At 47.0% G+C, this 24,596-nt stretch overlaps 1 protein-coding gene across 16 annotated transcripts in view; it reads left to right on the top strand.

Annotated features, from left to right (window-relative positions):
* Positions 1–24,596, top strand: part of LOC120898120 (high affinity cAMP-specific and IBMX-insensitive 3',5'-cyclic phosphodiesterase 8) — a 130,867-nt gene that overhangs the window by 56,369 nt on the left and 49,902 nt on the right. For 5 of the 16 annotated variants that reach the window (XM_040303524.1, XM_040303530.1, XM_040303523.1 and 2 more), the window contains exon 4: positions 8,833–8,862. The exons of 2 other annotated variants lie outside the window; for them this stretch is intronic. In XM_040303524.1, the coding sequence (XP_040159458.1) occupies positions 8,833–8,862 (30 nt within the window). Of the gene's footprint in view, positions 1–5,134; positions 5,410–6,694; positions 7,664–8,832; positions 8,863–12,259; positions 12,424–13,663; positions 13,900–13,973; positions 14,347–24,596 lie in introns of those variants that run through there. 9 more of the 16 variants (XM_040303533.1, XM_040303532.1, XM_040303538.1 and 6 more) reach the window with 8 other exon arrangements.

The following is a 24,596-nucleotide window of genomic DNA, read 5'->3' as shown; positions in this document are numbered from 1 at the left end:
TTTGGATTGCGTCCGTTTGATTTAATTTCATGCGTTTTTCTCTCTGCGTGTGTGTGTTCGTTATATCCAAGACAGACTCCGAATCGATCGTGAACCACAGGGCAAGCAACAGAAAAAAAGCGTAGCCAGAGCTTGACTTCATTAGGTGTGCGCAATATTTAATAAGTCGCCTGATTTAATCCCACCGTGCTCAAGTTTGCCAGTAGCGACGGCGACTAGACAACATTAATGTCACTCATAAATCCATGCAAAATCAATATCAATAACCCAATCCGTCCGAGCTGGCTGTCGAAAAAGGGAAGCAAAAAAAAAACGGGGTAAGATCTAGCAGATAAGTTTAGGGGGTAAGAGGTTTTCCTTCCCTCTTAGAGCTCTTCTGAATTCTTAACCACATTTCAAGGGAAACGGCTGCCGGCTTGAGAACGATCGTGTGCCTCTTTACGGTGTGCGTTAAATTAAGATGATTAGAGAAGGGTGCACCACGGACTAGGCTCTCGGGCAGCTAGTGTCCTGCCGCTACTCCTAGACAAGGGTGGACTATTATAAAATCAATCAAATCGATAAGCATCAGCGTACCGGCCGCCGTCTAGTGTGTAATTTTTGTTTCATGATTTAAATATATACACCTGTTTGCCTCCTGCGCGCCTAGAAGCGTGTGGAGGTGTGAGCAGACAAACGACATCCTGTGTGAGTGTGTGCCGATGCAGAGGTCACTGGAAAGGTAAATAATGCATTCAAAGTGGCAGACACAGGATGTTATGTTTACAGGCAAAAGAAAACATTTTAAAATCAAATTCACTAATTTGTTTTCGACGGAATCTTTCACCGACGTTGCTTTAATTAAGTGAAAGAAAAAAATAAAATTGCAACGGCACTCCACCGAACCGCGACCAGAAGCCGCGAAGGTTTATTATCAACAATGGCGTCAGCTATTGATAGCGGTTTCATAATTCATTTTCCTCCGCTATTCTCACCCTACACCACTACACACTGGCCCGCTGGCCCTAGATACATAATCATGTTAATAGGGCTATCAACTCGAACCGGGTGGGTGGGTTGGTGGGTTGAACTACTTTTATTTTCACCCCGCATCCCTCCCTCATGACGTCAAGAAAGCTTCAAAAGCACCAAAAAGCTTAAAATAACGCCGATAAACGCTTGTCGTCGGGTCCGCTCACACCCTTTCGATAGGTTGTTGGCTTTTTTTGCTCTCTTCTCTCTCTTTTTCCCGTTTTGGTTTCTTTCTCCACCGATCGAACATCGGGCGAGGGAGGGGTAGTCGCTTATCGATTTTGAATATATTATTATCGATATTATTATAGGTTTATGGCGAAGGTTCACCCCTCGGCACGTTTGCAACCTTTCAATTACTCCCACTCGCGCTGTGACGCTGGGAGGGGTTTTGTTTTGTATTCGGTGTGGCTTGCCTGCACCTTGCCCGTGTGTACCTGAGGTTGTCTGCTGTCGGGGTTGAAGGTGAAGCTATCTAGTTTGGGTTGTGTTCGGATAAAAAAATGGAGAAAAAACAAGCTACATAAATTATGAAAATTGAAGATGTTTTGCTTATCGCTCAAAGAGATCTGTTGTTTGATTGTTTGGATTAGTGATGTGCTCTGTGGAGTGCACAGACAACTCCGACTTCGACTTCGACTATTATTAGTCCCATTCCAACTCCAGCGAAATGGGAATCACTAGTTCCGTCTAGAGTCGTAGTTGTGTGGGTCGGAGTTGCTCTGAATCGTCCGGAGTCGTCCAGAGTCTTCCGGAATCGTCTGGAGTCGTCCAGAGTCTTCCGGAATCGTCTGGAGTCGTCCAGAGTCATCTGGAGTCGCCCAGAGTCGGAGTCTTCCAGAGTCGTCCGGAGTCGTCCGAAGTCGTTCAGAGTCATCCGGAGTCGCCTGGTTTCGTCCAGAGATCTTTCACTTAGTGCGTGCACTTCGTATACAGGCCTTTGTTATGAAGGTAGACTCCAAACGACTCCGGATGACTCCAACACCGAGCAACTCCAGACGACTTCAACTCCGAACGACTGCAAGCGACTCCGTGTGACTCCGGAATGACTTCGAACGACTCTGGTCGACTCTGTATAATGCTGGGTGGACCTATCTTCCGGATTCGGTTCGTAAATTATCGGAGTCGAATCGGTGTCGACTCCGGACTGATGCCAACTTTACCCATCACTTTGGACAGTAGTACAAAATGTATTTGCAATTCTCGCAACCTAACCTGTTCGGTAATTGGTTATTTGTGCAGCAATTTTGTACAATTTACCTTCCGATCTTTATCGGCCCCTCGAATCGGCAGCAGGAGTAAGATGTTTACATGCAATTTAATTGATCGCGTAATTAATGAGCTCTGGCCGGCTATCAATTATGTGCAATTAAACGTTTGTTTTGGTCTTGCCTCTTTAGGCCGGTACTCAAAAAAAAGAAAGCCAAAAGTCCCATAGAGTACGTATAATGTCAACCGACCATCATCGGTGTTGGCGTGAGCGATCAGTGTAAGGGAAAAGTACTTAATTTCGCTTGTTTTATTACGCTGCACTTACGCACGAAAAGGAGCACTATTTCCCCGCGCTGCATACCAGCAAGGGTGCTAATCAGCTTTCGTACAGAAGCTTCCCGAACGCTTCCTAATTCTGGCCACCCTTCTCGTGCGCTGGTCTCTCTCAACATATTATCCACCAACCAGGCTTTCAGGCCGCCTTTTCTCGTTTCTCCTTTGCGCGCGCGAAGGACATGCGGATCGTTTAAAAAGGTGGGTCCGAACAAATCAATTAATGAGCAAGTTTTATCTTAATCGCTCGTGTGTGTGTGTGTGTCGGTGGTGAACTACAGCAAACAAGCGACGAAGAAAGAGAGAGAAAAAAACATAGTGGCCCCACCCGAGCGCAGCAAAAAGGGGCGAGAGCCGGTTCCTTTGAATTTGTGCCCATGTTGCAAGCGCACCAAATACGTCTATCTGATCGCGCTGCACATGGATCATAATACGCCGGTCCGCCGTCAAGGTTGGCGTTAAATTACAAGAAGTATAAGATAAAGGAACAAGATGGAAAAGAAAACGGTTTTTGATGTGTTGTGAGAAGCAGCAAAAAAAAAAAAAAAAAGAAGCAGACACAGTCCTTCGGGTTTCAAGCTTGCGGCAAATGGGATTTTGCTCACCCCCTGGTCCGAAATCTGTCAATTGGATCGTCCCGATTGACGGCAGCAGCTCCACCCTGAGCAGCAGTTGCAGTTATTTGCTACAGGCCTCTCACCCCAGTTGGGAGGGTTGTTTTGGCAAGCGCTGTGGATCACAACATTGTTGTTAATGTGTTTTCGTTAATGATCATGTGTGAATTTTGAAGGCTTGTTAATAAATTAGCACCGCTGGCTTATGACATTAAACGAGCTTGGAAGAGCTCGAATCCAATTTAAGAAGCATAGTTTTTCATTTTCTCTGCAACTAATCCTTCCGAATGATATATTAGCTGTCTAAATTTCATTGCTCATCGCTCTCATGGCTGCCCGGTTGTTTGTTAATAAAACAACAATAAACGCGCTGACACCCAAGTTGTCAACTCGAGAGCACGCGGGCGATACAATTCGCGCACGTTTCATTTCACGCCTTCCGGTGACAGAGAGCACGCGTTCGGCATGCCATCCGATCGAAGTCGAAGGTCCAACCTGAAACCAAAAGGTTCACGATTTCAAGGGAAGAAGAAACAACCAAAACAAAACACAACCTGACAACCATGCATCAGTTGCAAGTTGCAAAGGTAGAGTTCACCACAGCAGCAGCGCCATCATCAGTGCATTGTCAGCGGTTTTATTTTTCAATAATTATTCTTCTGCTAGTGACACCGCAGAAAAAAACCTAACCCAACAAACCAGGTTGGTGGTGTGGCTTGTTTCTGTTTCCCCCTCCAACTACCATCGCCACCAGCTGACTTCAATCTGTAAGCCGCGCGTTCTAACGCGCAACTGTGTTTGTTTGAAAATTGTTTTTAGAAAGGAAGCCATTCGGAACGAGCTGGTCGGTCGAAGCTGGGTGAGGTGGTGGAAAGTAGATGCGGGTTGAGCGTTGAACGTCGTGAACGAATCGATTGACGAGTAGGCCCCACAGAAGTGAACGACCAAACAACCGCGACCACCATCTAAACACCATCTATGCCGCACACCGCCCGCACACCGCGGCGAGCCGAAGCCAGCGTGACGTAGGAGCCTGCGTCACTATCTGCACTAATACTAATGGTGCGGTGGGCGCACCACCAATAACGATGGGTCGATGGGTTAGAGCGAACTACTAACGTGCTAGTGCGATATACTATTGATTGGTTGAAAAGTGTCTAGAAAAGATTCGAAAAAACGAAGAGAATTTACATTAGAAAGAGCTTATTGTAATGCAGATTGCATGCTTTTAGTACATTTTAGCACAATTTGCATACTTTCAGTAGACAGTTTTTAAAAAAGCGCCCTCTAAACTTTCTCTAAGTTATGCAATTTGCATTACAATTTTACCTTTTTTACATTTATTTCGTAATTAAAAATTACAGCGTTGTCTTGTTTCCCGGAAGCTTTTCAACCCTTTTGCCCTCTTTTCAGCAAAGTCGCAAGCGAAAAGCTATACCACCCATTAGAACGCGTACCACACATTTACATCTAGCACCAGCTAGCCGGCCGAATGCGTCTAGGCTTACGGCGCTAGCCCTGTACAAGAACAACTCCGCGCCCCTCTCTACCAGCCCCGTTAAGGCCACAGCCGTTTTAGGAGGTCATATTTTATAACATTTTCGTTTGTTGCTTCTGCTACGGGGCCTGCGGTTGGCCGTAGTGTTGCCACCGTTTTTTTTTTTCGCTTTTCTTTCTTTTTTTTTTGCTGTACCATGTTCAGCCCCTCGTTTTCGTTTCGGTTTGCTGGCACCGCGTGTTTCCCTTTTTTCCGAACGGCAACACCACCCAAGCTCACTCTCACACCGACACACACGAAACTCGCCAACCAACGGTTCAAGTTCTTTGCGTAAAACCGAAGTCGGCGCACAGCTCGCGGTTTCTCGCGCGCTTCTCGCGCCTTAGGCTACTGCTGCTGCTGCTGCTACCGCTGGTGTTGATGACGATTGTGTCAGCCAGCCAGTCTCGCCGTCGGTTCGGTCTGGTCGGTTGCGGGTTCGCGCTGCTCAGTCTCGTCACAGCCAAACAACTGTCATAACGCGCGCGCGGTGTTCGGTCGGCCGTCGTCACACGTCGTCCGGACCGTCCGAGTCGTCCCCCTTGCAGTGTGTCGATGTGTCTTTTTCTTTCTGCTCAGTGTCCTGACATTCATTTGCTGCTGGTTTGACACGCTCGTTGTGTTGTGTCGCTTTTTGCTGCGTTGCGGTTGCATCGTACCGCGGGTGTAGGTGTGTGCTTTGCCGCGATCACGATCACGAAGGTTTGTTTGCGAAAATCCGCGGATAATGCAACTTGCAGTGTGTTGGTGAATTAGGGATTTAATTTTGACGCAGCTCGAATAGAATCACCCCCATCCCCAAAGTGAGCTCGTTTCAGTGGGGGTTGCGCAGTGGTAAAGTTTGTTGGAATTATGTGGCGTAATAGCTTCCGAGTTTGAGCAGCAACCAAAAAAAATCTTGTGTGGGTCGTGTCCAACTCGCGCCGTGTGTCCCTGGTGTACGTGAGTGGCCGCTTTGTTCAAAGTTCAACCCTGACGTAGTGTGTCCGTCCCCTTTCCGCAATCCGTCGCTCTAAAACTAGTTTGCCCAGCCAGTGACCAACAGGGCCCGTGCAGTGGTGTGTATGAGCTAGCGCTCTAGCCCCTCCGTCCGTTACTGCGGCATATACGTTGTTTGTTGTGTGGTGTGATACGATTTGCTATTTTTTCTCACTTCCTCCTGGCCCCCCATCTACATTCCCCCTCATTAGCCTATGCTCACCAATATGCCAAGCGGAATTGAAACGACGCACTATAGTTGATTGCCTGCCGGCATCGACAACCACCGCACCGGAGCACTGATAGTGATAGAGGGCCTCGGGCACTCGGGAATGTGCAGCACCGTGCATGTGTGGTGTTATCTACCGTCAATTAGGTTGCAATATAAATACACCTTTTCCGTAGTGCCCCATAAATTACCTGCGGTCCTGTGCAAGAGAGGGATAAGGGGCGTTGTGAACCCATTTCCCAAAGGTCCTTTCCACGAGGCGTCCCAGTACCGTGGCACGTGAACGTGGATGGAGTTGTAGTGAGAGTGGCACAGAGCGTGGTTACATCACGAACCTTCAACAACAACAAAAAGAAGAAGCAAAAGGGGATAGGTTCCCGGATCCCTGGTCCTCGCTTGACTAATCTCCCCCTAAACCGGTGTGTTCCAGTTTGTGCCAATCGGTTCGGAACCCCGGTATCGATGGTTTGATAGATAATGAAGCACGTTTTTCGTGATAGCTACAATCGATTATATCCGACAACTTGCCTGACGCAAAGGCATCACTTTCGGGCGTTTGCTCAATATGCGAGACAGGGCCCTGGTAACCTGGCATGGCGTCGAAGAGCCGAAGAGTTCGCCACAGCCATCGCGATAGGTTGCTAAAGTGATGTTGAGAGGCAATTTGGTTGGTTGGTGTTTTTTTCTGGAGTGATTCTATTATATTAGGCCTAGTAGATGCTTGTGATTAGCTTGGGTGTTTGGGTATATTGTCCAAAAAAAAAATTATTTTCTCTACAGGTGTTTAAATGCGTTCTGGGCTTCACTGTAAGCCACGAACCTCCATTTATGCCACGCGTGTGGCCTGTGTGTGTTTGTGACAGTGCAATCAACCTAATGATTTATCGAAACTAGTGATCTTAAATTGTGTCTACTTCCTAGAAACGGCAAAAAATACTTCCCAAAGGTTGGACCTGGTGGTTCGGTTTGGGAGATGGTTGGAAAATAAATTTCCTTCCCTCACAAAACCCGACCAAGACAAGATAAGGCTGTACGTGTGTTGTCGTATCGCTCGTTCGCAGCCGAAGTTTGTTGTGTTGCGTATTTCTGTGTGTGAGAGAAGGGTATCAGACGCCGCCCAAAAAAAAAAAAGAGTATCAAAGATCTAAGGTATCTATGCTGGCTCGGAAGTCACCGGTACAGGCGTGTTATATCGGCATCTTCGACAAGCAGGAAACAATCCGGTTGTGTTGTTTGTGTCGTGTTGTTTTTTTTTCTTTTCGTGAGCCCTAAGACACCGAAAAGGGAAGCTTGTCGCTGGTTGACAGTAAACACAAACCGGTGCGTGTAGTTCCCGTCGCTTCTCTTCCGGTGCTGCCCGTGCGTCGCTGTGTGTGATATCAACAAACAAAAAAGCTGGAAACATGATTATTATTACCGGCAGTACAGTGAACGGCGACGATGGCGATCTGCCCTCTGCGACGGCCAGTGAGGATGACGAGCGGCAGCAACACCAGCTCGAGCTGGTCGGGTACGGTGGGCGCAATGGGTCAGTGGGCACGCTGGAGGAGACGCTTGGGACGGCCCTGGAGTTGTCGCCGGTCGTAGAGCAACCGTCGGTGGATGAGGAAGAACCGGACGATGTGGATATCTCCGGTGGAGATGAGCTGGAAGAGGATCAACAGTTTGCAAACGGTACCGCATGCTGTCAGCTGGAGCTGCTGGAGCACAAGTGTACTAGCGATGAGGAGGACGCACTGCTCGTTGATGGTAGGTTTGAAATTGTTGGAAAAAAGATGATATCTTCACAGGATTCGATCAGTGTGCCAGTGGGGTGTGTAATATCATAAAGTCCACGAAACGTAAATCTCGTCCCACACTGCAACGAGCGAGCGAGAGAGAGAGAGAGTGGGTCCTTAATTTACTTGTCCAACTCTCAGTGTCTGGGTGTGTTTGTGTGTGTGTGATGGGAAAAGCTAATAAACCAGGATGATAAGATTAACGTCAAGCGGGTGGCCACTTCAGACGGTCGGTTGGATAGACTACATTATACATGCAGATGGTAAAAATTCAAAACGATCGAAACCATCCGTGTACCATGGAGCGTTGCACGGATTGGGAGCTGTACTACCCTCTGCTCAACATCAGCTCGACAACATCCAGGGATATCCAGTTGCGCTCCAATGGAGTACCTAACGCGCGTGTGTGTGTGTCTGTGCTGCAGGTGGATGTGAATTTAATTTGAAATGTAAAACAGAAATTACTCTGTTCCGGGATGGTAGCCGCCGTGTTCGAAGTCAATGGGCACAAAACCACCCTTGCCAGTGCATAACAGTGCACAGTGCTCATGGCGTGGCGTGCTGCTGCCGTGGCAAAAGTGCATTAGATTGAACCGCAAAGAATAGTTTGCTCTCCCCCCCCTACTGTTATCTGGTTCCGATAAGCTGAGGTTTGAATAAATTACCCCGTTTTCCGGGACCATCTAGCACCAGCGGGAGCGGGTTGTAGATGCATTGGTAATTTTGGTGCGCTAGAAGCCAGTGCCAGTGCTAGCCGCGGAACTGGTACTACCGATACTAGTAATAACAAATTGAGTACTGGGTTTTGCTGTCTCGAGTGGCGGTGGCAGTGCACTCCAAGCGCTTGTACTGGTCTGCCCGTATACCGGAAGCGAGGGTTGGTTGTTAGGCGAGAGTTGTTTCTGTGCGTGATTACCGTGTTGGGTAGAACTGGTTAATGATATGGAAATGAGTGAGGCGCAAAGGCGAATAGCATATCTGGTGGTGTACAATCTAAGTGGTTGAAGTATGTTTGCTGTTAGGTTGTGTTAACCTAATTTACTATCCTTTTGCCGTAATTGATAGCTTCATGTATCGAAGAAGACTCCTTTATTTCGATGTTTTCACTAACGCCTTTACTTTCCTTCTCTCTTATTACAGGTAAGTTGCGCAATCTTATCTCGTTTTGCAGTAAGTATGATTTTTTCCTTTTTTTATAATTTCGACTCCGGTGACTAACCTCGCTCATCGACAAACATCCACCACTAATCCATCGGAATGTGCCAACATTCTTCATCCGAGTTGCGAACTGCGTTATTCAAGAACTTCAAGAAAACAACCAAAAAAAGCCCCCAATTCTTACCAAGGTCCCACCTTAACATTCTTCCTCCGAGCGGGAGTTGCGAGGTGCGCCGGGTTGTCACGTGACCGGGTGAATCGATCCGGTAACTGGTTTTGTTATTTTATGGCGCGCTGTCCTGTCTACCCCAACTCCCGTGGTTCAAGGGGGCGGGGGACTTCTCATTGAATTGGGGTTTGAACTTTTCTGTGCCGTTTTGCACCGGTATCCACAGGAAATACCCAGCTCATTCCAGTTGTTGTTTTTTTGCGTGGGTTGTTCTGTGATTAAACGAGCACACTGTTCGCTTCGTGATTCTTCGCCAACACCGTTTCGCTTTGAGAGCTGGGAGTTTTGTTTCGCTTTGATCTTGCACCTGCGATGGCTCATAACAGTTACAGATATGTTGGGGTGGGAAGTTTGCGCTTTGATTATCGTGTGCCTCCAAAAGGCGGCAGGTTTGAAAAGCGCAAGCAGAAGCGTCCTACGCCTATCTTTGGCCTGCAGGCTGATGCAAAGACACGATGGGAGTGTGTGGGAATTGGTTAGCTGAAGGTGTATTTTTGAGAGGAGGATATTTTTAGTTCCTATTATCACTTTTTGGGGCCATGTTTTGTAGACAAAGCATATAAATAATAGTTGAAGGATCTTTTTCAAAAGAAAACCTATCCATGTGTTTATTAAAATCCTATGCAGATGATCGATAGAAGCAAAAGGGCAATCACTCAAGACAGAAATGCGCTTAAAAGAATGTGTTTTCTAATCTCGCCGACGCCTATCGGCTAATAAATCATTAGCACTGAAGATCTCCACGATTGACATTCTTTTCCCACTCGCACACAAAAACACAACTCACGCACGTACGCCAACCACTCACGTGCGCACTGATTTCACACTTCATAATTTACTGTGCACACACACGATCAGAGGGAGGGGGGGGGGTGTATTTGTGTATGATACAAAAGGAAGACATTACTTACACACCCCTGCCCTAACGAACCGGGGCGAACGAAAATTACTTTCTTGTGTCTTTTATTTTGCAGCCGGAAAAACAAAATTCTTCCTTGACGTTATTTATTGCTCGGCTCATATTTGCATAAACCTTTTACGCTCTTCTTCTCCCTTTCACCCCGTCCGATGTTGGGGCGCAATATGACTTTGCGCTTGGGAATTTTTGGGTTGTGTGCTGTGTGGGGTAGATCCGGGCCAAAAACTCACACAGTAGCTCAGCAGCCCTCACGTCCGGCTGGCTGGCGGGCAATTATGGGACGTGTTGAAACGCGCTCGGTGTCACCCGGTGTTGCCCGGAGGGAATATATCGTTTGAATCGGATTTAATAAATCTAGCAGAATGAATTATACTCACCGCAGCCATTTGGGTCAGACCGTTAAAAAAAAGGTGCTGGGGAGAGCGTGTGTGTTGTTTTTAAATCGTTCTACCCCACACGAACACGCCTGGCGCGTCCTATTATGAAAAGGGGATTATTTGCTCTTGAGCGGGAGCTGTGATCGTATGCTCATCGTTTTTGGGGCGTGCGGGACAGTGAATTAGGGTGGTTGATTTATTGCAGTAAAATTGAAAAATACTTACACGAGTATGTGGTAACATTGTGCGAAAAATCTTACTGATGAATTACAGCCTTCCTTAGGAAGGGTTGGCTTTATTGTTCCGCTCCAAGAGGGCGAACACGTTGTTTACGATAGAGCGCGATAACAACTGTTTTTTTTTTCCGCAAGCTCTTTCTCACCGTTGTGTGTTGGTAGAATTGTCTCCGATCGTTTTGTGGCGCTAGAGCACAACATCCCCACATTGCGTAAACAACAACCACAACAAAAACATGAGTACGCAAACAAGTGGAAGTAGAAAACGTTACGATAAAAACCACAAACACCACCGGTCTGGTTGCTGTTTGGAGCGCGCACTTGTGGTTTGTAACGTCTACCGGAGAGCGCTCTTGCACAGAGACATTAGTGACGCTAACGATGGTGGTGACAATTTTACAACGTTTCCTTTCATTTGCCTTGTTAAAGTTAGGTTACTATTTAAATCACTCACTGGTCATTGGTCAACCAGCCTGCCCTCCTCCCCACCGTGCGATGAAGATTAAAAATGCATACCATCATTAGTCACACTACACCAACACGCGGCTTAGGTTGGATTTCCCACGAGGAGGATCTATCAGCTGTCATGATCTGGACCAGATGGTCATCACGAGCTCTTGCAAGTGGCCTGTGGTGGACTGTCACACACTCTCTCCCTCTCTCTCTTCATTGGATGTAATACTCGTGATCAGCTCCCCCATCATGAGTGCAACCCCATCAGAAGCGCACAAAGCTGCGGTTTCGGAGTGTACTAAGGGCCATCCACACACATTGCAGTAGGCCGCACGCTGCACGATGGCTGGCACGCAGTGAGAGAATGAGTGGTCATCTCACTAGCAATCAGTGCGCGGCGATGAGAATCACTCAGCAGGAGTGCTAATGAGAGCGGCGAGGTCGAGAATGAGTGCTTCCTTATCTGTGTGGCTCAGCATCACTGGCCTGTACCGAAAAGAGAGCAGATGATCGTCCTCTCTCTTTCTCTCTCTCTCTCGCTCACGCGCTCTCTTTGCCTAACAGATACACAGCTGACTATCTCGAATAACAGCACCTGAATGTATGGCAAAAAGGGCTGTGAGGGAGTCGGGTGGGAGCGTTGTTTTATTCCTCCCCTCTCCGCAACGGGGCCCCTTTCACCTGCAGCTTTTGATTTGCAATCTCGCACGGGGTAGTGTACCATCTGTACCACTACCCAAGCACGCGTTCGTTCGTTCTGTACGCGTACCCAGCCCGAGCGCAGTGTTTGATTGTGATTTCGTGAACCAGTCCTTTTCACCCTTCGCTTCTCCCACCCTCTCGCTTGCTTTGAAGGGAATTCAGCCACACAGACACAGAGGTTAGGTTACGGAGCGTCCGTTCACTATCACGGTATGTGTGCACGATTCCGTACCACACCAGCCGATATCGTACACCAGGGCAGCTGTTCGCTACACACACTCACACACCCTTTTGCTCCCTTCCCTCAGGTGGGGCGGCAGATATTTCGTGCTGCGGCTGCCGCCGCCGACCGTCGTCGCTGTTTTTCCCTTATTTCGTTTGATTAATTCTAGGCCGTGCAGCGCCGTTTACGTGTGTGTGTGTGCATATCGTCGTCCGTACACCGTGGCTCGGTCGTTAGTAGTTCTATCGCTCGGCAGCCCCAACGGTCTCGTCAGTAGGGCGCTCGGCGTTGGAGTGTACACGCGAGTGACGGCAAGCTCCAAAAACAGCAATCCCGAAATCCCGTACCACTGGAGAGCGCGCGTGTTCTTGCAGCTGAGATATTGCGCGGTGTGAGGCGTTACTACGCGGTGCGTTACGACGGGTGCGTTACGGGTGAGGTTGCGCCTCTCCGACCGCAACGGAGACGAACGGTTGTGCACGATTTGAAGTCACTGTGAAACTGCGACGACACTCACCTTGTGATTTGAAAGTCGATACGGTGACGTTTTGTTTTGCCGTTTTTTTTTGTTTTTGTTTCTCTTCTTCCTTCTCGGTGGCAACCTCGCTTCTTCTGTGACGTGTGTGAGCATGGTTGTATGTGTGAGTGTGTGTGTGTGTTTAGGGCGGTAAAGCGAGACTTGAAATAAAAACAGAAAACATACACACCTTGCATGTGCAAAAATATGCAAGTGGTTATGATGGCGCGATGGTGGCAATGATAAAAATAAACGAAAAAATTGTTCATTTCTATCCAAACACGGCATCCCGCGCATTCAGAGACGTACTTTTCTTCACAGAAAAAAAGAACACAGTGTTTCTGTTTCTGGCTACCGTAAGCAAACCGTCTCCTCTTCGCCACCTTGTGTGTGTGTGTATTTGATCGCACAAATCGCGTGTACCTGTTACAAAGATTTCAACTGGAACCTCTGCTCGGCATTTGCGTTTGTCTGCAACCAAACAGAACGTGCCAATAGGAGGTGGCAACCCAAAAGGGTTGTGCGTTCTACTGTTTGATGTTTATTTTTTCTGCCTTTTTGGGGTGCTGAATAGCAAATGGCAAATCGGTTGGTGAATGGAGAGTTTTTCGCTTAACAAGTCTCGCGCTGAAGCAAACGTGAAACGTGAAAACCACCTGTGTATCACCAACACACACGCACGCACGCAAGCGCTTGTTGTTTGCGGTCACAATGTGGTTCAATTGAGAGAAAAAAGGGAGGAAAAAGTGCTCCAGTGACAGAATCCGAAGCCCGAAGGCCGAAAGGATCGCGATGTACTTTTCAATTTATTTTCTCATTTTGGTGGGCTTTTAATTATTTTCTCATCGGCCGGATAGGGGGACAAGGAGGACAGTCCGGTTCAGTAAGCTTACTGTCTCTCGACGGTCCCTCCAATGGGGAGGGCTGGAAGCTTTTTTTTCTCTGCTCCAAGCTCAAGGACGTCTCGTATTGTGGTTACTGCATTCCATTGCGTTTGTCCAGTAAAAAGATTTTGCCTTCCAACTGCTCCCTAGCAGACGTGTTACTACTTGTTCGATATTGCTTTACTTTGGGTTCAGTGGGAATGCACACCTTCTCAGTCAGAATAGACCAAAGACTCACTTTAAGCAACACGTTTTAAAGTAAATCTCTTCCAGATCTCCTTAGCTCTGCTTTCTGTGTCATAAGTTCAACCAAGTGTACGGGCGACAACGCCAACAGGGACCTCACATAACTCCCTGTGCACCGTGAACTCAAAGTCACAGCTACCCGAGCAAGATTACGACTGGTTCGCCTTTCCCCTGTCTGTACACCACTTTCTTCATGTCCTTACGACCTGTCTCGGCTTATGGTTTGGCGGAAGTTTCAGCACACTCTATTTCCGGTGTATCGGGTATGCAAGAAGCAGCAGCAGCAGCAGCTGTACTACAGTGATACTACAACAAAAAATCGATTCCCCCTGTACAGGTTGGTCCACGTTGCGTGCTGCTGAAAGTGAAGTGTTAGTTCCGGCATTCCGAAGGAAACCATTTCCGGCAGAGGGCTAAAGCAAACAGTGTGCAAAGTTTCTGTGTGTGTGTGTGTGCAAGCATTCCCTGGGGCAGACATATCGCGACACAGGACGACAGAACAACCCGGCCCCAGAAATACGGTGAACGGGGAATTGTTTTCAAAATCACAAAACGATTGAGCGGTATAAAAGTCCAAAAACCCAACAGAAACGAGAGGGTTACGAGTGTGTTTCTGTGCTGTGTGTGTGTGATTTTGTTGTGACGCCTGCCAGTGACGTCACTGTTCTGTACCTCGATGGCGCACCATAGCTCGATGATGGATTATACACGTAAGTAGCAGCTCGGTTCCATCGGTTAGGGGAAGAATTGAAGAAAAGTCATCTTAAGGCATTCAAAACCAAGCTAGTATTGTTTGTTCTAAGATCTTGTTTTTGGACTTTAACATTGAAGTCATCATAAGACTTTAATTGGAAATAAATCATCGAAAGAATCACCCACAAAACAACGATTCACGATAGTTTGATGGTAACCCTCTAATTTCCCCTTCCACATCTAATGCCACTTCCAAAGTGTTTAGTGAAAATATCAATTATCATCCTAGCCCCGGGGGAGAAAAACAGGGCAAGGCTAGCAATCCAATAAATTCGCCCTTCATCGGTATCGATTTCCGCTGGATTCGACGATTGTTCCTGTGTACCGTGTACCACTTCCGCTCCGCGTTTCTGTCCGCCATTTACTGGGATCAAACTTCCGCTTCCTATCGACAAACACAAAAGGGAAACAGTATCGCAGGGGTAGGTAGCGAGCTGTAACCAATTGTTGTAACGAAACACTCCTGCTGTTCGGTATTGTTCACCCCGCCCGCGACTGATGGAGCAATTGACCCAGATAATGTCCTAAAGATTGATCATTCCCATAGGGAAGTTGGAGTGGGAAGTTCTGCTAGACGGGAGGAATACACGGGAAGAGGTACATACATTTCAGGGTAGACCTCGATGTGAGAATAAGCTGTTGAAAAAATGCTTCCTCTCACTGCGGAGTACGACAGCGTAGAAAGAGCTTTAGTCTTTAGGAGATTCCTACAAAGAACAGTAATCTGGCACATATCTCTGGCGTGAAGCAAACGCGCGGCCGCGATAAGATAGCATTGTCGGTGTGGGTTTCCATGTTTCGGATGTTTCGTTATCCGTGGTGCTCTTCTCTATTTGTGGTGTGTTTTTGTGTTCCCTTCCTTTGCTTTGCTTTGGAACAGATTGGCAGGGTTCCGGTGCTCAGTTCAGCAGCGCAACAAGTTGATATCCGGCAATAAGGAACTGATGAATGAGTTCGGTATTCGGCTATCGATCTGTTAGATCTTCTTGGAAGTGGTGCTGTGTTGCGCAGTATTGTGAAGTGACTGATCGAATTCCTCTTCAGGATCTAATCTTTGGGGACGAAAAAAAAACGAATGATGCGCTAATGATACGAGTACTTTGGAGTTCTCTTCCAACGTTTAATGCCCAACAACTATTGCAAGGGGACAAAAACGCCTGCACGTATCGAGCGTCACTAAATATTAGCGCGTGACGTTCAACCGAACTCCTGGGCCTCACCCTCCCTCCGAGAAGTCTCTCGCCCGTTCTCTCGGCACACGAAGCGACCATTGTCAACTATACTAATGAGCTGATGATATCATGTCATGCGAACAGCGGTTGACATTGACCGATGTCTATCAACATGTCTGGGACGGTGGACGAATGACGATTTTTCTACACACACACACACACACACACACACACACACACACACACACACACACACACAGACACACACACATCGCTACTGCGGTACGCTGCACTCTCGGGTGTACGCCTCACGGAGCCTCGGTGGCGCTATATAGTGTGGCAATGTGTATTCTCGAATGTGCGCTCGTGTAGCGGCAACATTGTACATTGTAGTGGAGGTGGGTCATACACTTCACCCCGCCGCAGCAGCAGCAGCAGTGTTCGATTACATTTCAATAGTGTCTGCGCACACACACATGCTACCCAGCCCGGGGTACACTACTAATTCTCATGCAGGTCCCCGCTGCTAACATCAAACGATTCCGAAACCACCTTTCCCAAGGTGGGTAAGTGCGGTGTTAGTGTCCCAATTTGAAACCGTCATGCGAAAGACATTCGTTAAACGACCTGCTTGTGACCACCACACGGGGTCGGAGTGTTGTACCATTAGCACCTGTATCTGGAAGATCATGTACTTCACAAAGACCTACACGACCTCACCTTGCTCGCCCAGAGCGAAGGAGAGAGTCTATCTTGCGCCCCCAAAGGCTAGCATGAAGACTTAATAGAATCAATAAGCGCCATCTTTTCGGCACGACTTGCCAAGTTCCTCGGCATCTCCCGACTGCCAGTGAACTAGTTGGGCAAATTTTGATGACGCCCTGGGTTCACGCGGACTACAGCTCGTGAGCGTGATTGTGAGCAAACCCTTTTGCAAACCTCTACCCAAACAGCCCCAGCGGCAGCAATTATGGGCCATCGCGCACAAACCAAACAAACACGCGCAGTCACTGTATCTGTGTGTGCGTGTATGTACATTCCAGCGTTTGAATCTTTGCGCGCAACAGATAAGAATCGGGGCATCTCCCCTACTCCATGGCAATCCGCTGGGGTGCTCGGTGGCCTTGGGTAGGCTGCGAACCGACCCCGAGCTAGGCGGGAAGTTATGCAATGCATCTCTGAGATTCGTAAGCTTCTCAGGTACAGGCATACACGCGAGAATACAGGCGACCGGTTACAAAGGTTACAAAGTGTGGAAAAACTCCAAATTCTTGGTTGCTAGTGTGGCTGGTGCGTCCCAACGAATTTCTCGTCTCGCGTCATCACAAAGTAAATGTTAGTTTACGTAAACTTGAAAACTTCTTCACCGCCAGTACCACCAGCAGGGCAATAGTTTGTGCGCGAAGTTAATGGAAAACTTTTGTGTGTAACAGCACCATTCGCAAGGCAGAAGAGGAGCAACTTACTTCCATCCATAAGGAGCTCAAAACTTCCGTGAAGAATGAGCGGGAGAGCCAGGGATGTGTGTGTTTATTTTCTCCCACACCCGAGGAATGGTGCTGCTTATCAGTTCGGGGTTGTTGTGGTGGTCGTCGTAGTCGTCGTAGCGAGATAGCATCTTGAAGCATCCCACAGTGGGGGAGTTGTTGTGGTGATTCCGTTCAAACACTCGCCAAGGTGCAGAGATCGGTGTATACGCGAGCTGGCCAAGCCAAGCGTTGAGTTTCCGCAACCCTTATGCGCAACCGATCATTATCGATGGGACGCGATCATCGATTAGTAGATTAATTTTGTTGATCACACTGATGTTGTGAGGTGCAACCCAACAGGTGGTATCGGTTTGGGGCTGTACATCCTGTTGCTTGCTGAGGAATTCCCGCAATGCGAAATAGTCCGCAGATTCCCAAGCCTTAAGCTTTATCGCTCAATGAATGCAATTTCATGTATGAGCTATTCAAATGAGGTCACTAGAATGAGGAAAAACGAATTCAACTGCAAAGATGTAAAGCGCATTTTCACGAATAAAGCAAAACGTGGGTAGAAAAGGTAAACAATAATAAAGCACAAGGACTCTTTCCCTCAATGGAGCTGATCGACAGACATCTCCATTTTTCCGTATATTTCCCTTTTTAACTTACCTTTACCCTTCTTCAACTGAATAATCCATGAGCAAGGCAGAAAGTATAGGCAGACTTTCTTGCAGTGGAAACGAAATCATTTAATGCTCTGAAATCCGTTCTGCTTTAATTATCATTTTGAGTGGCAGGCCTATCCAATCGCAGGCTAGTTGTTCTGAGAGTTGAGATGAGTTTTTGTGAAGTTGTTTAATTTCCTTCGCCCTTCTTTGCAACGAAACTTTTACACCTTAAAGTATCTGGTCGATCACAGACCTTCCCTGACATTGGCTTCGTGCCATGCTGTATGCGCTGACCGGATGAACACAGCAAGAACGGAAGTGATAGACTTCTTCGTTCGAGAAAGGTGCAAACCGGGATCGGTACCTTGTACATAACAAAGGTGAAGGTTGCCATACCTGACTCGGTTCTGCCTTGTGTACTTTCCTTCCCCTGTTTCCACAACAACCTGGTGGTGCCCAGGTTCCTAGCGGTGCTGGGTGACGAATTGGAGCATTACCATCGACCTTCGCGCTTTTCTTATCGATAGCAAAACACGCAGAAAACAGCGACAACAATCCAACCGTCTTCCTCTTTCCAATGGGAGGGGGAGGGGAAGAAAAGTCATGAAATGAATCTCTGTTTGTTTGGGTGGCGCAATACGACGGCTTGAGAAGCACGGGGAGGACGCGCGGCAGTTTCCGTGATTGTGAGGGTGCAAAACGAACCCTCACGCCTCTGACGCAGATGGAGAAGAACTCAAGTACGACTAGTGCCCGCACACCGCCGCCACCACTCCCCCACCACGCCAGAGGAGAAGTTCTGTAAAAGTTTGTTACGGCTGCATTTAATTGCTTGTTAGCACGCGCTCGTCCCACTGGTGTCTCCTCCAAACACACGCACCCCTCTATAGCCCTACAGCCCGGAGTAGCTGGAGCTACAGCTTGGGATGGCGCATGTTTACCCGTGACACGGGCACGCTAACTGCTGTTGCTGTTGCCGTCGCTACATGGGTTTCTGGCGTACAGTATCTACACGCTATATTGGGAGGGTTTGTCGGATCGGGTTTGAAGACACGTTTGTAGCAGCATAGATCGAGTCATCTTTTCCCTGCATACATTATACAGAAGAACCGAGGTTATGCGCTATGCAATCCCAGTTGTTTGAAATGAAGTTAAGTAAGTGTGTGAAGCAATCTGAATATACCGTCGCCATCCCCGCTGCTGTGTTTTGTGCCAAGACAAGGAGAGCGCAGACAAGAATCGATCTAGCGTAACATCCTTATTACCTATGGCCCATTTCCCGGCCAGTGGGGGGTGATAGTATTGAGAACATATACTGTCCATGGATTGAGCCAGCCGTTGTCTACACCAGCGAACGGACAGAATCGATAAGCCGTGGGAAAGTTCGTTTCGTTCGTTTGGATGAAACCTTGTGCCGTTTTGCTAGTGCTACCATACTTCCATGCCCCTTCTTCTACGATGCTTCTGTGCGGGGTCTCTCGTTGACGGGCTCCAGCTCCCCCGGCCGTCGACAGCCGTGTGCCGATGAGCCGAGTGCGTAAAGCAGAATGTAGAAAAAGCAATGATGTGGAAAATCCGACTAATACGATTCGATACCGTCACAGGTCGGGTGCGTTTTTCCACGATTATTGAGCACGGTTTAGTAGTTCGGATTGGATTGGCTGGTGGCTAATTGGTTAAACGACCTAATGTGCATGGCTGATTGGTTGACGTGATATTTATAGAGTTTCCTGTTGTCAAGCGTGAGTAATGCACGGAGGTGTGGAGAAATGTATGATCATTGAAGAGGTGCAAGATGGCATTAGGATGTCCTAAGCCGATCATAGCAGGGATTTCAAACAATTCAATATATTAAAACGATTTGGATCGGTTTGAAATCGTTGTCTTGATTGTTTCTCTCGAGTGCAAAGAGACTCACTTTCTTGGAAAAATGAGCTCCGTTAAGCTCTTCCCTAGATCCGCACAAATTATCCTCTGGGGGCAGTGTCGATCACTGTCTAGTCACTGTCTACCTGCAATTCACCGTGTCAGAAGTCGTTCAGCTACTAATTACGCTCGTTACAAATCGTGCCGCAAATGGATGATACTTTTTATCAACGGTCCCTCAAATGCCGCTCCAGGGTGGTTCTCCTGCTAATAGATTGAGTGCATAAGCCCACCCTTAAAGACGTACACACACTAAATTAGTGGACATAAAAATCTAATCCCCTTCCTTTGCTAGCTCTGTTGTGGCGATGCGCTCTTTCCATTTGAGTGGAACCCCGGGGCAGAGCTAATCCTATGCCCGGTCGTCGGATCTCGAGCTCGAGTGCCGAACGCTTCAAAGAGCAACTTTTAGAGCCACGTGTAGAATAGGTTTCCTGGTAACGGCCCTCGTTAGCGGTTCGGTTCTGAGAGAATACTTAATGGCAATTAATTTGGCACCGTGTGCGTAACGAGATAAGGCATGTGGAAGTGTTGCAAGCGTTGCAAAGTCCGGTGACACATGTTACGCTAAGCGGTACACTTGTTAGCTGGATGAAGGAGATCGAGCAAGGGCTTAGGATAGTTCCGGCTTTTTTCAAAATTAAAAGGGCTTTTGCTCATCTAAAGCGTTATTAATTTAATAGGACGAATGTTCAACTCGTTTCGTGGTTGTCCTGTATGCCGGTTTCTAGCAGCAGTGTATTCACTTCTAGATCAGTACAGTGTGCATGCAACCAGAGCAAATAAATGCACAAATTCCATAGCATACTTGAGCTGAATTACACCATATTCCATTGTGCGATGTAACGCTACTCTGTTGTCATGGATACGGAATTAGTGAGAGGGTTTCCAGGTTCTTTGCTTCCGTTACCAATTTCGTCCTCACAAAGAGAACGTTCATGTAAGTGTAATGTTGCATGTGATTTTTTTAGCATCAAAGCAACTCCCCTTAAGCCGTTGTAGCCCATTCCCTTCGGAAAGGATACGCTTTTGACGTTGCTATTTTCGTTAGGGGGATTAAGTTTACTCTTAAGCATCCTTAAAAACGCCCGCAGGATAAAGTTTATTTCTTTTTCGTTGGTTAAGTAGGTCGAGTTGAAGCGAGCGACACACATTCAGTGGCGTAGTAATGTGGGTGGAAACTATGCACAAATGGGTATAGTTTACCCAGAAATACCTCGGTTTTGTTGGTTGTTTTGTGGTTTGTTTATAAAATAGTGGAAAATAGTTTTCCCCAGTGAAAAGCACTTTATGAAAAGCCATAAAAAACGTGAAATATCAGTGCTAAATAGAATGCAGAGTACTTTCAGCGAGGTTTCATCTTTTTGATTCTATTTTGCGTGATTATCCTAGTAGCGCTTACGTGAAACTCGAGCACTCTATTATTCTACATAAGTGCTTCTAGTCATTACTGTAAAGTTCACGTCGGTGGATAAAACAAAAATATTCTGCTCCACCGAATCGAACTCCCTTGAACTGCACCGGAACAAAACAAAATTGCGAGTAATTAGAGCCGTTACACGATTTTGAAACCCGTGCGCTGCACACTGCACTCTCCCAAACAAACGCCAGCCTCGACACTCCACATTTAGGCGCCGGTGCGCTTGCAACCGCAAAGACCAGCGACCCCCTACACGCCTACATTGCTGCAAGCAACGGTGGTAAACTTTCGCCAGAAAGCTTAACTTTATCCGAACACACAAGAAAAAGCACCAAGAATAAGAGGAAAGAGATCGGATGAAATCCGTGGCGTTCCTTCTTCTGGTTCGGGGTTCAGCCGTGTTTTGCAACACTTGCTTAACTGTTGTTGTAATGTTTTAATTAAATTTACCAACCCAACAATGCTCGTCAACTTTTCGGCCTCCCAGCCCCGCGCTGCTGAAGGTTAAGTGAAGTTAAGTCGTTTCGAAGGGAAGGAAATCCATCAAATATTGAGATCGAGTTATAGCGCAGTAGCAGCGTCAGCAGCAAGATGAGCTTCTTGTGCTGTGTATATCCAACGGAAACAAGTGTCAAACTTTTATCTACTTTCGAGGTAGCATCTCACTCCCCAATTTCTTTCACCTCCCCCCAATAGACAGAAGACGATTATTCTCGTCATTTAGTGCCATGCCACTGGAGAGCGAGCACAATAAGGCAACGGGAAAATTAACAAACACGGCCACGCGTTACTTCCAATCACACGCCCATCCATTCCGTTGGAGAGAGCGACAGAGAGTCTACCGCTTTATGTTTGACCGTGTTTTGCTTTTAAAAGTTCTGCCACAAATGAAATTTATCATTCGGGGCGTCCCGGGAAGGGAATGAATTTTTAAAACGCGAACACTGTCGGTCAGCGATGGGTTTGATTTATCGATTGATTGCGCTCGAGTGTTGTTGTTTGGGATCGTTTTTTACGGGAAAGAGAAACATACAGAAAGCTCGTAAATCCCGATGATACCAATTTTCCAATTGACGGACTAGGCAACCACCGGGCTGGTAAGTGGGACCTTACCAGATAACGATGGGCATGTAGCAAGCAACCCCAGGGTAGTTTTTGTTTTTTTGGGAGCAATATTTCGTACGGAACCGTTTATTTTTATCGCACAATAAGCCCTCCGGACGTTGCTTGGCCGGTCGTGCCAGTGAAGCGGAACATATTGTCACCTAGTGTCCGGTGTGAGAGTGATACGAAAAACACGAACCGTTCAAGCATCAGTAGAGATACTGTCATCCCTTCATTACCACTCCGTCCAGTGGGCAGACAACTTGCTCTTGACAAAAATCTTTAAAAAATATTATTTTATAGAAAGCTTAGAAATAAGAAGACACCAATTTCTTTACAGTCCTTTCTATTAACTAAGGAAAGTAAAATCTCTTTCCCTAAATAAGAGCAATAAGATGCTGCTCGTTTTTTTCTCCCCTTCGTTACTGTGTCGGCTCAACATGGCTTGATGAAGTGAGTGCGGATAAAAATAAACCTTTTTCGTCGCACTTCAGACACACCGAAAGGACGAGCCGAAGGCTTGATCGGATGACGATGATGATGATGATGCCGTCGTACCGGATGCCGTGTTGTTCATCGAGCCGGAAAAGCGTCCTCCGGCTCCGGCCTACCCCCTAGACTGCTCGCATCGACTTTCCATCGACCACTTCCGGTCGCTTTTACGACGCACTACAACGATGCTTGAACGATACCGGGGCAGATAACGGCCAAGGGCTTAGGTAATACGGAGGTTGTAATATCGATCCCTCACGTTCGATTGAGTAAGCATTACACACGTACACAACCGAATCGGTTGGAAAATGGCTGGGTTGGAAATGCGCCCACTAACCTCCTCACCTCTTCTCGGTCAAGCAGAAAAACAACCATTTATTAAACCTCCTGTATAGACGGGCCCGATCGATGATCCTCCATCGATGCACGGTGCAATGCTAATGATGCACAGTTTTGTGCTGCTGTGCCCTATACGCCGCTGTGTGTTGTTTGTACCTTTTCGGGGAATGGACCAGCTTGGCCGCGTGTGCAAAAGGGAACGAATGGAAGTGCACTTCCGGGCTGACCGGGCTTCCAGCATCCAATTTCCATTAAAAAGTTTATCGTCAGTGCCAGCGGCTTGAACTTACTTGGCGCACCGTCGTTTTCGAAACGAAAGCTTTCCACCGGCTCGCCAAAGGTGTGCTTCGTTCTATAACCATAGTAACAGATCCAACGGTGCTGGTCAGCGTGAACAACAGAAACTCCTGCCGGCAGGTCCATGATTGCTTCCGTGCAAAATCGCGTAGGCGATAGGAGTTGGTGCGAGATGGAGACGCTTATAAGATTTTGCAAACTTGAAAAACATAAATTTATTTCCATCTACTCTTCCCCTACGTACACACCTACCAGTACGCACAGATGCAAAATATAAAAAAAAAACAAGATGAACAATCAGTGTAGCCCAGTGGAAAGATGTCAACGGTTTTGTGTCGTTAGAAGAGTTTTTTTTTCTTTTTCTCTTTTATATCGCCTTCCCGTCATAGATCCCGCCATGGACCTCGGGTGCACTGGATCTTCGCAGATAGATAAAGTTGCTAATTGCAGAAATTTAGCGACCATTAGTGTGATTGTAATTAGTTCACGACAAACGCCCTGAGGGAGGAACGGCGTTGAATGCGGATTATGTCGCATGCTGACCAGACCAGGGACGTTTTCTTGGAGCGTTTGAAAAATTGAGTTAGCACGTTCTTTGCTGCCGTGTGATTAGTTGCAGCCTGGTCTATCAGCTGGTGGGATGTTTTTTTCCAGTATCATTTGCCACTGGTAATTTAAATGCGCTGCCACGATGATACCACGAACAGATGGTGCTAATGTGCTATTGATGAACTTTTAACTGTTGGTTGTATTATTTTGCGTTTTATAGTTCTTGTTATAGTCTCAAAGTATTTCCTCCTCTTTGCTTCTTCATCTTTCCTTTCTGAAGGGAATATCTGCGATAAATGCCTCGAATAACGCTTAAAACATCAAAACGCCTGAAAGTATGCAAACAGTGTATCTTTTAGCGTTTATTAAAATAATACAACCACAAAGGGGACGTTCTGAATAGCGATTAGAAGGTTTCAAAAGCATTCATCGATAACACCGCGAATGGTTTTGAGTAGAATACGAACCTGGAGTAAAAGAACAGTTTTCTTTGAATAAAGTTCCTTCGACTCTTTCCTACGTTTTAATTGAATCACTGACTGATAATCCACAAACAATCAATCCCTTTCAACCACTTTTATTTACTTAAAACACCTAAAACGTTTCTCTGGTATCAACATAATACATTTTACTGGAAAGGGGGAATCTCTTAATCGAACCAACGAACTTTCCTGTTATTGTTTAGATTATCCGTAAGCTGCTCAATAACATCCTATCAATCTTAAAACCATCCACTCCTGTTTCCCCACCTCTTCTTTGCTGTAAACCTGA

The sequence above is a fragment of the Anopheles arabiensis genome, chromosome 2 (assembly GCF_016920715.1).
Source record: "Anopheles arabiensis isolate DONGOLA chromosome 2, AaraD3, whole genome shotgun sequence".
NCBI lineage: Eukaryota > Metazoa > Arthropoda > Insecta > Diptera > Culicidae > Anopheles > Anopheles arabiensis.
The sequence above is the reverse complement of the archived record's forward strand: the minus strand, read 5'-3'. Positions and strand labels throughout refer to the sequence as shown.